At 45.5% G+C, this 12501-nt stretch overlaps 1 protein-coding gene across 1 annotated transcript; it reads right to left on the minus strand.

Moving 5' to 3' along the window:
• Positions 1–701: 701 nt before the first annotated feature.
• Positions 702–10027, minus strand: LOC122846451 (F-box only protein 33). The gene is made up of 6 exons (XM_044143435.1): positions 9428–10027; positions 6916–7026; positions 6054–6214; positions 5763–5971; positions 5394–5691; positions 702–5020 (listed from the first exon to the last, which is right to left on the minus strand). The coding sequence occupies exons 1-6, from the start codon at positions 9850–9852 to the stop codon at positions 4755–4757; spliced, it is 1470 nt and encodes a 489-aa protein (XP_043999370.1). The 5' UTR covers positions 9853–10027; the 3' UTR covers positions 702–4754.
• Positions 10028–12501: the final 2474 nt, after the last annotated feature.

Below are 12501 nucleotides of genomic sequence, written 5' to 3' on the forward strand. Positions count from 1 at the left end.
CCGTACACCTGACGGGTCACATCACTGTGATTTGAAAATCTTTTCATGACCCAAACTTTGAACAGTCTATCTCATCACAGGTACTGTTGGCAACCAAACAGATGTGATGGAAAACTAAATAACTGCAGAACAATAATCATTTTCTCACGTTTTTACTGAAGTGTCTCTGAAACTTTTAAACTAACTTCCTGTTTCCTGTTTGACATTTCACTGCTTCCTCTGTGAAAGAGCAGCTGCGGTCTGACGTATTTCAGCTCATCGAGTTGGAAATTTGTTCTGCTGTAGTTTGAATTCAGAGACAAACCTGGAAAACAAGAGTTCATTTCTTCAAGAGGAAAAATGACTCTGAGGTCACTGAGTGACTAAGTTTGCAGTATTAAATTTTTTTTGTCTAATTTGTATCAGTTTGTAGTTTTTCTCAAAGTTTTTGTAATTCAGTCATTTCTCCAGTTTTTACCGTCTTTTCTGTGGAAACACAAAGTTCTGGCAGGAGGGTCAACAGAAATCAGACCAGATCAGATTAATGATAGAAATCCAGATTCTGAATTTCAGAAACTGAAACTCAGAGTCCATCTTGGTTCTGTTTATTTCTGGACAAGAACTGGATCCGACTGCTTATCAAACTATAAACTGCATCATCTGCAGATGAACAAAGTGAAACTTTTGTTTCTATCCAGGATTTAAAGACAAACAGAGCAAAGTGACTTTTTAATGTTTTTATTGACTGACTAAAAGAAGAGAAGCATTCATTCAGCATCATTTCCAATCAACAGTCAGCAGGCCGACCGTCCATTCTGCTCCGTCCCGGTCAGTTCAGAGGTCCTGCTGCCCCCTCGCCTCCCCAATAAAACCCCACCCTCCTGCAGGGAGAGACGACCCCTGACCCCCCGCTGAAACCAGCCCTTCTCAGGTCGGATTCATTCGTTGGAGCTCAAAGTTTGATCTGTGCAGATTCCAGAGGGACCGGATGGATTTGTGTGTGAGGCGGGTCCAGCTGTGTGTTCTGGAGGTCGGGGGTCAGGAGGTCTGAGTCTCTGCTTGGAGGAGGAAGGAGAAACCCAGCACTTACATCAGCAAACAGTCACACAGGAAGTTACACTCAGAGTAAAACCATTTCTGCAAAAATAAAAGCCAAAACAACAACAACATGGGGTCTGATGTACAAAGTCTGCGTGGTTTTAGAATCAACTTCATGTTCAGAATCTGAACCCGGACAAGAGTTGCATAAGAGGAAACACCACGATGAGTCGCTGATACCGTTACAAATATGCACTTCATATATATTCATCTCTTTATATAGTTTCTATTTCTTCCTCTATGGTTTTCTAAAGGCGCAGCCGGGCGCCGTCAACATTGCCCCTTGTGGCCACTTGTAAAACTGCTGTTATTGCAAACTGTCCTGATCTGAAACAAATGCACAACATTCGTACCACGATAGAACCGGGGGCCGTCTAGCCGGTCTCACGGAGACCAAGAGCGACCCGCTGCCGCCGCCGGGTTGGCTGGTCACACTTCAAAACATCTTCAGACTAAAATGATTACAAGATCTCAGAAATCATCATCATAAGGCCAAGTATTGTCATTGCACGATCTCTTAGTTCACATCTATCACTGCTGCTCTGTGACGGCGAGAAAATGGAAAGCAAATATAAAAACAGAAAAATAAAGTTTGGATTAAATGCATTCCTCTTGCATAGTTGTGATGCTGGACTGGGCAGCAGGCCGGCCTGGCCGCCTGATCGGACGTTTCTTGGTTCAGCAGCCAGAAGCAGATCTGATCTCTGACTTCCTTTAACGTCCAGAGGAGTTTCACCAGAACCGCTGGTGGGGTCAACGCTCCAGAGCATCGGGTCGCATGAGGAGCTCCTCTGCTGCACATCCAGTGTTTTGTCACATTTATATTCCTGCATGAGTCCAGCTCTCTGCACGCTGCTTCTGACCTGAGCTTCTGGTAGGAGGAGCCGGTTCAGCTTCAAGCTAAAGGAATCCGAGATAAGAGACGGGAAACTTAAAAAGCTGGCGTCCCTGCAGATCCAACCGTCTGCTACTTTGGTTCTGAGCTGAGCGGGTCCAGCAGAGGGACACAGCGCGTTAGAGGCCAGCTCTCTGATTGGACAACGCCACACCCGCCTGACTTCTGCTTCATGTAACACACAGGACAGAGTCGACTGTAACCGCGGTAACGATCGCATAATAACTCCTGGATCAGTTTAACAGGTCAACGTGTCAGAACGACAACCCCCCCAGTCTGGATGGAAACGTGAAATCAGCTGATCTAACGGAGGAAGATGCATCGTCTCTGAACAGCGCCACCTGCTGCACAAACACACAACTCAGGTTAAAAAATACAGCGAGCATCTTCTGTCTATGGATATCATTTTCTATGCACACTGATGGAAGGAGCCCCCCGTCCTTCATGTGGAATGTTCTTTCCTAGCAGCTAAATCAGTTTACAGCTTCATGGAGCCAGAACCCGTGACCCCATGACCCCATGACCCCTACGGTTCACACTGCCTTGCTCCCCACAGAGAAACAGGGAGAGAAGACGGTGAGACCCTGAGAGCCAATCAGAGGTAAGAACTCGGCTTGGCCACGCCTCCACTTCCTGCTCCGCTTTGGTTTGTTCCCCTGTGAAATCCCGAACTGACCCGTTCCAGAACCGACCCGTTCCAGAGAGCAGGAAGAGGAAACCGCCACCAGGGGGCGACACTGAGGCGTGAGTGAAGGTTGTTCCTCAGAACAGAACCGGGTCGGAGTAACTCACAGGCCTGAGATCGGTTCAGTTTCGCGTCCTGAGAACCAACCGTTCCTGTTGCCATGGCAACGCTTCCTGCTTTCATCACACACACAGGTCTCCTCTCAGCCACGCATCACATAAACACACTCCCACTGGATGCACCAGAAAACTGCAAAAAGTGATTAATCTAACTTTACAGGCACACAGCAGTTTGGATCGGAGCAGACCGACCAGAACCAGAACCGCCAAACCCAAAGGACCGAGCTGTGAGCCCTGCGGAACTCCACAAGAATTCTCCTTTCAGAATACTTTGTGCTGCCGTGTGCTGGTCCCAGAACCGGTCGGACCGGGCCGAGTCGGGCTGTCGGCGCTGATCTGTTCCCACAGAACAACAGGAACTGATTTTCACTCAGTCTGACTTCCTGTCTGAGCCGACCGCAGCAGGAAGCGAAAGTGAAGCTGCAAAAATCAGATTCTTACAAGACGGAGAGGAAAAGACCCTGACCTCTGACCTCTGACCTCTTTCACCCAGCTGATACCAGAGCACCATGGCAACCATCCTGAGCCGTCAGTGTGCAGTGCTCCGTTCAGTCTAGGTACCAGACCAAGCTGGAAACCATGGCAACCACGACCCAGTTGCTGCTGGCGCCGGGGCTTTTCTGCAGCCGGTAAAGTTCTGGAAGTTCAGAACCAGGTTTGGATCTCTGCAGTCTGAAGACATCTGGAGGAGAACGTCCCGCCGTCAGAGTCTCTCCGTCAACCTTAATCGTTGAAAACAAATGTATGATTAGGTTCTTTGGGCCTCGGAACGGACCGGACCGGGCCAAAGGGTCCGGTCTGATGGCCAGATGCACGACATCTAATCTACTACACTGGAGAACGTGGAGCCGTTTCCAAGGCAACTGTGACATAAAAGGAAAAGAAAAGTGATTGTTTTGCACATCCCACTCATCAGCATCAGAGCGACGCCGCAGGCCGACCCGACCCGAACCCTGAGGTGGCGCAACCAGAACCATTAATGTGCTGCAGGTTCCAGAAAAAATAAAGGAAGGAATCTGTGACGCATGAAGCCCAGCCCAGTTTACATTCAGCGTTCCAGCTCTTCAGAACCGGGCCTGCAGAACCCAGCGGCTGCTCCGGTCCAAACAGTTTTACACGCCGGGAACTCGACTCGTCAAGAATAAAACGAGATCTGGAGTCAGCCGGCTGTGAAAGGTAAAATCAGAACATCGGATGGTTCTGATCAGCTGGAGGCTCACCAGGAAGTAACAAAACTCTCTGTAACACCGCCTGACACGCCCTAAGAAATGACCTCTGACCTTAAAATACCAAAAAATAACACATTCAATAACCAGTCAGATCATAAAACATAACACCCCCACCTGAAACAAAAAGCAGCTGCAGCAGTCGGCCTCCATCACCAACCTGCTGCATCTGAGCAGGATTACAACGCATCTGTGTTCAAACACATGGGGGGGGTGAAAGGTCACCACGAAGTAAACAAACAGAGAACACACAGGGGGGGGGCAAAAAACTAACAGGGATCAGAGTTACATCACACAGAGGCTCTGCAGGGTGTTAGGGTGTTGGAATAAGAACTGATCCCACTGTGGGCCAGACCAGATCAGCTGAGCACAGATCAGACCAGACCGGATCAGTCGAGCACAGATCAGACCAGACCGGATCAGTCGAGCACAGATCAGACCAGACCGGATCAGTCGATCAGACCAGACCGGATCAGTCGATCAGACCAGACCGGATCAGTCGAGCACAGATTAGATCAGACCGGATCAGACCTGACTAGATGAGCCCAGACTGAACAAAGTCATTTCAACTGACTAGTTAAAATCTGGTTTTATGAAGGAATTTGTTCCAATTTCTAAATAAAAAATAAAAAAAAGACTGAAGCAAATTTAATGATCAGAAATAAAAACTAAAATAAAAGCCGATCCTGTGAGTTCTGCATGGTTTACTCAGGTCTGCTGTGTTTCCAGCTGGTCTGGTCCGTCCGGCGCCGCTACATGCCGGCGCTGAAGGCGCGCAGCTCGCGGTGGAAGTGTTGGGTGGGTTCAGACAGAACCACGGCGGAGTCAAGGCAGGGGCGCCAGACGCGGCCGAGGCCCAGAGAAACTTCCTTCACCAGGTTGTGGACCGGGTCGCCCTCCACGTAGAGGGACTGGTCCGGGTCGAAGTCCACGCTCTCCTCAGAGACGGTGAGGACGCGCAGGCTGGAGCCGCGCAGGCGGGAGATGGCCACCAGGTTATGGGACCACACGGTGTAACCTAGGAGACGGAGAGGGGGGGTCAGGACACTGGAGGACCAACACGGACCAGAACCACCAGGAACCGGGTTCTACACAGTTTCATGTCTGAATTCAGAATTTTTCAGGAGAAATTTAAAATCTCTGCTCCGTTTTTCAACCTAAACACAAACGTTCACTTTTTGAGGATTATTTTTATTAATCATCAGTTAATCCATATAATAAACCTCAAAACTGAATGTTTCATAAAGTATCAGTGAGGTTTTAGTTTTCAATACCAGCAATAACTGATCAATAACCTTAAAACAGTGTAAATACTCGGAACAAATCATTTCTATTCCCTGGTAAAGTTTGAAGCAGAGGTTGTGGAACCTGCTGACGGTCCCTGAACTCACCATGGATCACCAGGACGGCCAGCTGGGTGCAGCGCCACGCCAGCAGCACCAGTGGGTCCTCGTTGCGGTTGACGCTGAGGTCGGGGAAGCCGGGCCCGTCCCTCAGCAGCAGGAAGTGGGTCAGGGTTCTGTTGTACTGCTGGGAGATGAGCTCCAGGGCGCCGTCCGTCACCAGCGTGCTGTAGCTGTCCAGGTGGAGGCGCTCCAGAGGAAGGCTGGGCTTCAGGACGCGGAGCAGCTCCGAGCTGTCCACCTCCAGAGCCATCATGTAAACGCGCAGGTTGGCGCTGACCCGGACCTGCAGCGTCAGGGAGCCTCCGTCAGAACCGGCTGGAGTCAACAGCAACAGCTGCTGCGCCGCCGACTTACCAGCGCCTTCCAGTCGTCCTCTGTGGCCGTGCCCTCCAGCGATTTGAACTCCAGGGCGGCGCCGTTGAGCAGCAGCGACAGGCGGTGGAGGGGAGCTCGTCGTGGCGATGCCAGCAGACCACAGAGCTCCGGCGTGAAGTCGCAGAAATCCAGAGCAAGAGAGTGAAGGTTGGAGAGCCGGTCCAGCTCTGAGGGGGAGACCAGGGGGCCTGCGGAGAACAGGTGAGACGGTCAGCACGCCGCTCAGACCCGATCCAGCTCTGCAGCCGTCAGAACCGGACGAATACTGACCCAGCTGGTGGTCCAGTAAGCTGAGGTGCTGCAGCGTCTCGGCTGCAGGGTTGGAGAGGCAGGAGAGGGAGCAGGACGTCGCCACACCCAGCATGAAGCTGCACGACAGCCAGCGCAGCTGACGGCTGTTGGACAGCAGCTCCATGAACAGCTGCTGGACCCTGCAGGTCAGAGGTCACTTCAAATCAGCAACCATTACTTCACTAATCAATTATTCTATTATTAATCGATTTCAAAACCCGACACATTCTGCAGATTAAAAACAATAACAGTTTCTCTCATCTTAAATGCTAAATGTAAATGTTTTGTACAGTTTTGGTTTAGTGGCGGCTCTAGGTGTGTTGTTCTTTCAATAAATGGCCTATTTCAAGTCTGTATGCTCCAGTTAACGATTTATCAATTAATTGTTAATTAATCACAGCACTGATCTACTTCTTTGACTTCTGATATTGATATCAATATCTGAGCTTTAGTATCAGCTGATCAGATGCAAAACACAGAAAACCAACTGAATTTACAGAAACATAGTAAATATTGTTCTAGTACTGGGAACCGGTTCTATGGGTCAGACCGGCTCCAGACTGAGCAACGACATCAGCAGGGGCCCAATTTCATTTTTTGTCATGGGGCCCAAACTTCTTGCCCCCCCCACCACCAAACGTAAAGTATTTCTGGGGAAACCCTGAACTGAAGCTTCGTCTGATCACAACAAAAACCAAGCTGCTGCAGCGGCCTAGTCAAAGCAGGACATGACTGAGTCCTGGAGGAGAGGACCGGAGCTCCACCGCCTGGTTTACCGCCTGGTTTACCGCCTGTACTTAGTTAAATATTGCTGCCAACATGGCGGCCGCTCTGCTCTTACTCGTTAATCTTCTTCTCCCCCTGGTGGACCTGCTGCAGGCTGGACATGTCCAGCGGTCCGTCCTGCTGCAGGATGAAGGTGTCTCCGTACAGACTCAGCTTCTGCAGGTTTCTGCAGAGAACAAGACAAAAACCAGTCGTCATGTTGGTGGGAAACAGGTGGAGGATCAGTTTACCGCCTGGTTTACCGCCTGGTCTGTTCTGTCTGCGTTACGGCAGCAAACAGTCGGTCAGAAGCGAGACGCAGCGTCGATGTTTCCAAACTAAACTACACAGTAATTATGACTCATTAAGATGTCAACATGAAATAATGTGTCACTTTGTTCAGCTCTTCAATGTGAGCTGCAGCAAAGGTCAAAGGGCATCAGAGGACATTCACTTCTACACAATGTTTACGTCTCCCATGACGGCATCTGGAAGACGGCTGCCCACCAGGCAGAGCGCCGCTTCCTGAGCAGCTGCCGACGTAGATTTTGTTTTCTAGATTGTGAAACCAGGAAGCAGCAAACAGGTTGTCTAGAAATGGGCCAGAGATGGACCCATCAGCTGGAACCGGATCGGATCGGAGATCAACTGAGAATCTGCTTTACTCTCAGCTTCAAACCTAAGAAGTCCCACAGTTTCTGGTCCATAAATGCATCAGGCAACGAAATCGACTTTAATGCAGTTTAACAATAATCTGTGATTCATTCATTCACTGGTGGGTTCAAAACTAAAATGTTCATTAAAAAAACATTTTTTCTCTTAAACCATTTTAATTCATAGAATAAGAGATAAAAAACAATTAGTCCAAATCAAACTGGGGAGGTCAAAGGTCAACTAAGCCAACTGATGCCTCTTTCGATATAAGATACCTGTAAGACAGCCATGTTTGATCATCAAATACTTTAACTAGGCCATCCTACTGTAAAAGAATAACATCCAGTGATTAGTTTGAAGCGTTCAGGTTTAAAAATGCAGATAATCGATAAACAGAAGCTGCTAAACAACAAAACAAAAGCAGAACAACAGAACAGAAGTTGGCGTGGCCTAGACAAAGTAAGCAGGTCTGAATGGGGGCCTTGTTTTTGCTAGAAAGTCCTGCAGAGCCTGAAAGAGAACATAGGAGAAGATGTTGAGATGAAACGGAAAGTTTCTGCAGATTATTCATCCAGATTATCTGTGATCTGCTCAGGTGGATCCTAACCCACAGCAGCTCATCAGGACCAACACGTCTCCATGTCAAGAGTCAATGTGTGTGTGAGTGTGTGTGTGTGTGTGTGTGTGTGTGCTGATATCAGCAGGTCAGAGGCAACAAAGGCTCTCTGCAACGTTGCATTGTACCTGCTGGTTCTAACACGCGCACACAAACAAAGACACACACACACACACACAAACACACACACACACACACACACACACACACACACACACACACACACACACCTCTTCACACCAACAGACCCAGCAGAGGCAGGACTGCTGATGAGATGAATGCTGTCAACGATTCTGAAGTTGGTGTCTGATTCACGGCTTCATTAAAGGGATATTTCACTGATTTTAAATGAGCAGGATGGAGATTGGCTCTGGTTAAAAATCTAGAAACTGGTTGTATTGTTGAAGATTCCAGAAAACACATTAATAATATGAAATAATAATTGGATTAAGTAGAGAAATATTTTATCCTTTTACGCTGACAATTAACGGTCACGTCAAATGTAATCTAAAGGAACATTTTAAACTGGACATTATTGTGGTTATTGTCATTTAAAACATGTCAGCAGGGAAAATATTGGGATTCAGGACAGATAATGAATGGTTAACTCCCCCTTAAAAAGCAATAAATTAATTAAATTAATAATTAATATTTGATTAATAAATAAATAAAAATGTCACTTTATCCAGTCTAAGCAAACATTTTAGACATCATACTCTTTGGAAATAATTACAATCAGTTATAAGTTATGTCCTCATAAAGTCGATTTTAAAGAATCTGCATCACTGTCAAATAATTCAGGTTCGGTTTCTGACCTGCTGATTATGAAAACATATGAAAGATTACCAAAATGTGCATCCGGCTCCTTGATGGAGGGAGTAGTTTTACATTCAACAGAAAATAAAAGATTTAACACCTCATCCTAATTTAATCCCATTAAAGTCAAAAAAGCTACATCCAGCTCGGTGAAGTGTTAATAAAATGACATTATAGGTTTTTATTTATTTATTTATTTTAGATTGATATGGATATTTAGTACAGTATGAAACTTTCTAGTCCAGGTTCAATTTAAACAGCGCTGATCTAAAATAGATATCTGACTTCCTAAAAACTGTGAAACAGCCATTTACCTCTGCTACGAATCGGAAGCCAACTTCACTGCCCTCCGCACAGACATGACATGATTACGTAACTCTCTAAAGCCTGGGTTTGTTTACACTAAAAGCTCAAAACGTTGAGCGATGAACAAATGTCAGGTAGTTTTCAGGATGTAACACAAAGCAGCACACATCTCTCTGAAACTGCGGTTTTATGTTACCTATTGTTGCGGATGCCGGTGAACACACACAACACCTGGTCCAAGTAGGTGGCCATGGCGTCCCTCCACCGCTGGTGCGCCTCCTGGCCGCCGGGAGGCTGCTCCATCCTGGCGGCCGTCGGGTCGTTGCTCAGCGGGCTGAGGTTCCCCTCCACCGGCGCCAGCTCCAGCTGCAGCTCCCGCACGAAGGAGCCGAACTTCCGCATGAGGAACTCCAGCTTGGCCGTCTCATCGGAGCCGGAGCCGTTACAGCCGCCTATCCGCAGTTTGAGCTCGGTCCACAGCGCGGGGTAAAACAGGCACTCCCTCCAGCGGGAACACACGGCCGAGGCCCGCAGCTTGTCCCGGTCGGACAGAAAGGAGAAGATGTGGACGATGAGCTCGCTGGGTAAAGCCATGGCTCCGACACCCCCGCACAGAGCCATGGCGGGCCGGCAGAGCAGCGAGCAGTTAGAAATGTTCAAACCGTTTCTGTTTGAAGCGATGCAGCCGCACTGAATGTCGGCGACGCTTCTTCCTCTCCTTGAAAACAAATCGTTCTTTTTTGCAGCTTCGCCTTCACTATTGGACCGAACCACTTTCACTCAGGATGCGGGGGCCAAGACACGCCAAAACAAAAAGCCTCTCAAAATTATTGCTTCAACGTTTACTCATCTAGACTGTTTTCATTTATATTTTAAAAATATACCACAATGTTACCTAAAAATAAACTTTAACTCTATTTTAGTTTCCGCTGGTTTGGTGAATGGTTTAGTCCGGAGGCTCTCGTATTTTTGCCATATCTCTGCCGTCCAGCAGATGGCGGTATTTCTCTCCAACCATTAAAGAAAAAAGAGAAACTCGAGCCAACACGTGATCTTTATTTTGGTATTTGTTTCCAGCGTGACGCTCCCCTCTTACGTTCACACCCCGCTGCAATAATCTGACGCAGGGCTTCATGTGGGGGCAAACCAATGCAGCACCAGCGACAAAACATGATGTCACTCCCAAAAACATGGCTTCTGCTGCTGAATAACGGTCAGTTAAAAATGGACCCCGGAAAAAGGAAAAAGTGTAAAATTAGGAAGCTTAAAATAAAAATCCTTTTGAAAATATTAATCCGTTGTATTGTTTAGAATAAAATCCTAGATTTGTGTCTCAGAGGGGAAATCCTGATGTATCAGCAGTAGAGTGGAAACACACTGATACACTTTAAACATAAGCGATAATAAAATAAATTAAATGCAGACTGTGCAGTTATGGAAAATAGAGAAGGCAAAAAGAAGAAAACTACACGGTTATGAACACATACTAGACACAGATCTGAAAATAATACCTTATAAAAGTATTCACACTCAAACTCTAACTATTAGAAATTGTCATAACTGTGAGATTAAATTGATTAACTTAAAAGTGCGGCATGCATTGTTTTCCAGCCCACCATGGATAAAATTGGAGGGTCAATGTGGTTCTGGATTGAAGCCTTTTTCTCTTCTTCTTTGCAAAATAGCAGAAGTTCAGTCAGATTAGACAGAGCGCATCTGTAAATATCCTTTTTCAAACCTTTATGGTCAAATACATGAAAAGTCTAGACTTTGACTAGGCCGTGTGTTTGTTTTATCCGTGGCTGGATGTTCAGGGTGATGAGCCTCCACCTCAGGCTCAAGTCTGCAGCGTTAAATATTCCTGGATTTAATTCCATCTTCTGGAGCAGAAGATCCAGAACCCGATCTGCAGATAAACCGGGTCCAGAACTACAGGAAACTCTCCAATCAAAGGATCCTGTTCCAAGTTGTACTTTTCTAATGTATCAATTAATTTTTACTGCAATAAAATGCAAACTGTTGCATTTTATTGCAGTAATTTGTAATAAAATTATTGCAAATAATTTTATTGAATTCAAGTTTATTGAATTAAAATAAACTTGTCATATTTAGGTCATAAAAATTTAGGTAATAAAAATCATAATGTGATTTTTCTGGATTGATTTTTAGATTCTGTCTCAAGGTAGATGAACCTACGATGAAAATTATAGAGCTCTTTATTCTTTGGAAGTAGGAAAATTTAAAAAATCACCAGTGTATCAAATACTTTCAAATAATTTTACATGTTATTTTGATTAATTTGTTTTGTTTGATCAAACAAAATTGTAGAAATTATACATATTTTTTCCAGTACCTCTTATATTAATTTGCTTTTGTTATTTCCCATTAGAATATTTCCTCCTTATCGTGAAGTTCCTCCAGTTTTTACAAACTGTAGACAGAGTTTACTTGATGCTGTTTTTGTAATAATGTGTAATTGAATGGTTGTTGTGGCGCAGTTGTGAATTTTCGAGCAGCAGGTGGCGCCAGAGGGCTTCAGTTGCTAAAGACTTTTTCTGTCGTTTTAGTTGTGAGAACGTCATCACGCCAAGTGCACAGAAGGGGGCGACAGAGAGCAATACAACCAAAGATCCAGGTGTAAAATATCCAAACTTGTGTAAAAATAAATGGAATAAATTAAATATGTAAATACACGTGGGCATAAAACTGCAGGGCAGAAAACAAAATCTTGGTAATAATGTTCTCACTCTTTTAGTAATCTCTTTAATTTAGAAAAATCATAAACAGACAACAATTTTGGGAGTATTATTGCCACGTTTTAACTGAAACCAGGTGAAATAATAGTAATTTAGTAAATTTGATCAAGCTTATAGCTCCAGGTTTGAATGGACACGTTTCACTTCTGTTTTTGCTTCTTATTGCCTTTAAATAATTCAAATGAAACTGATTTCAAAACATGACACAATCTGACAAAAATACAGAAATCAGTTTTAAATGGTTTCATTTATTAAAACTCACAGATCAGGGGTGTTGTTTATTATTACCAGATTGTTTTAGATGGTATTTTCCTTTTTAATAAATAGAACCATAATTTGAAAACTGTTTTTATATTGATCTTTGTCTGATACATTAGTCACATTTTATTTTATCTATGTTGCGCTCCATTGAGAACCTGCTGGCCTCGTGACACAGAGGGCAGGACGGGAACTCTCTGTCAGCATCACACCTTTACTCCCACCATGTTCCCTGTTTTGTCTCACTGACCTTTTG

Source organism: Gambusia affinis, linkage group LG16 (assembly GCF_019740435.1).
Source record: "Gambusia affinis linkage group LG16, SWU_Gaff_1.0, whole genome shotgun sequence".
Taxonomy (NCBI): Eukaryota; Metazoa; Chordata; class Actinopteri; order Cyprinodontiformes; family Poeciliidae; genus Gambusia; species Gambusia affinis.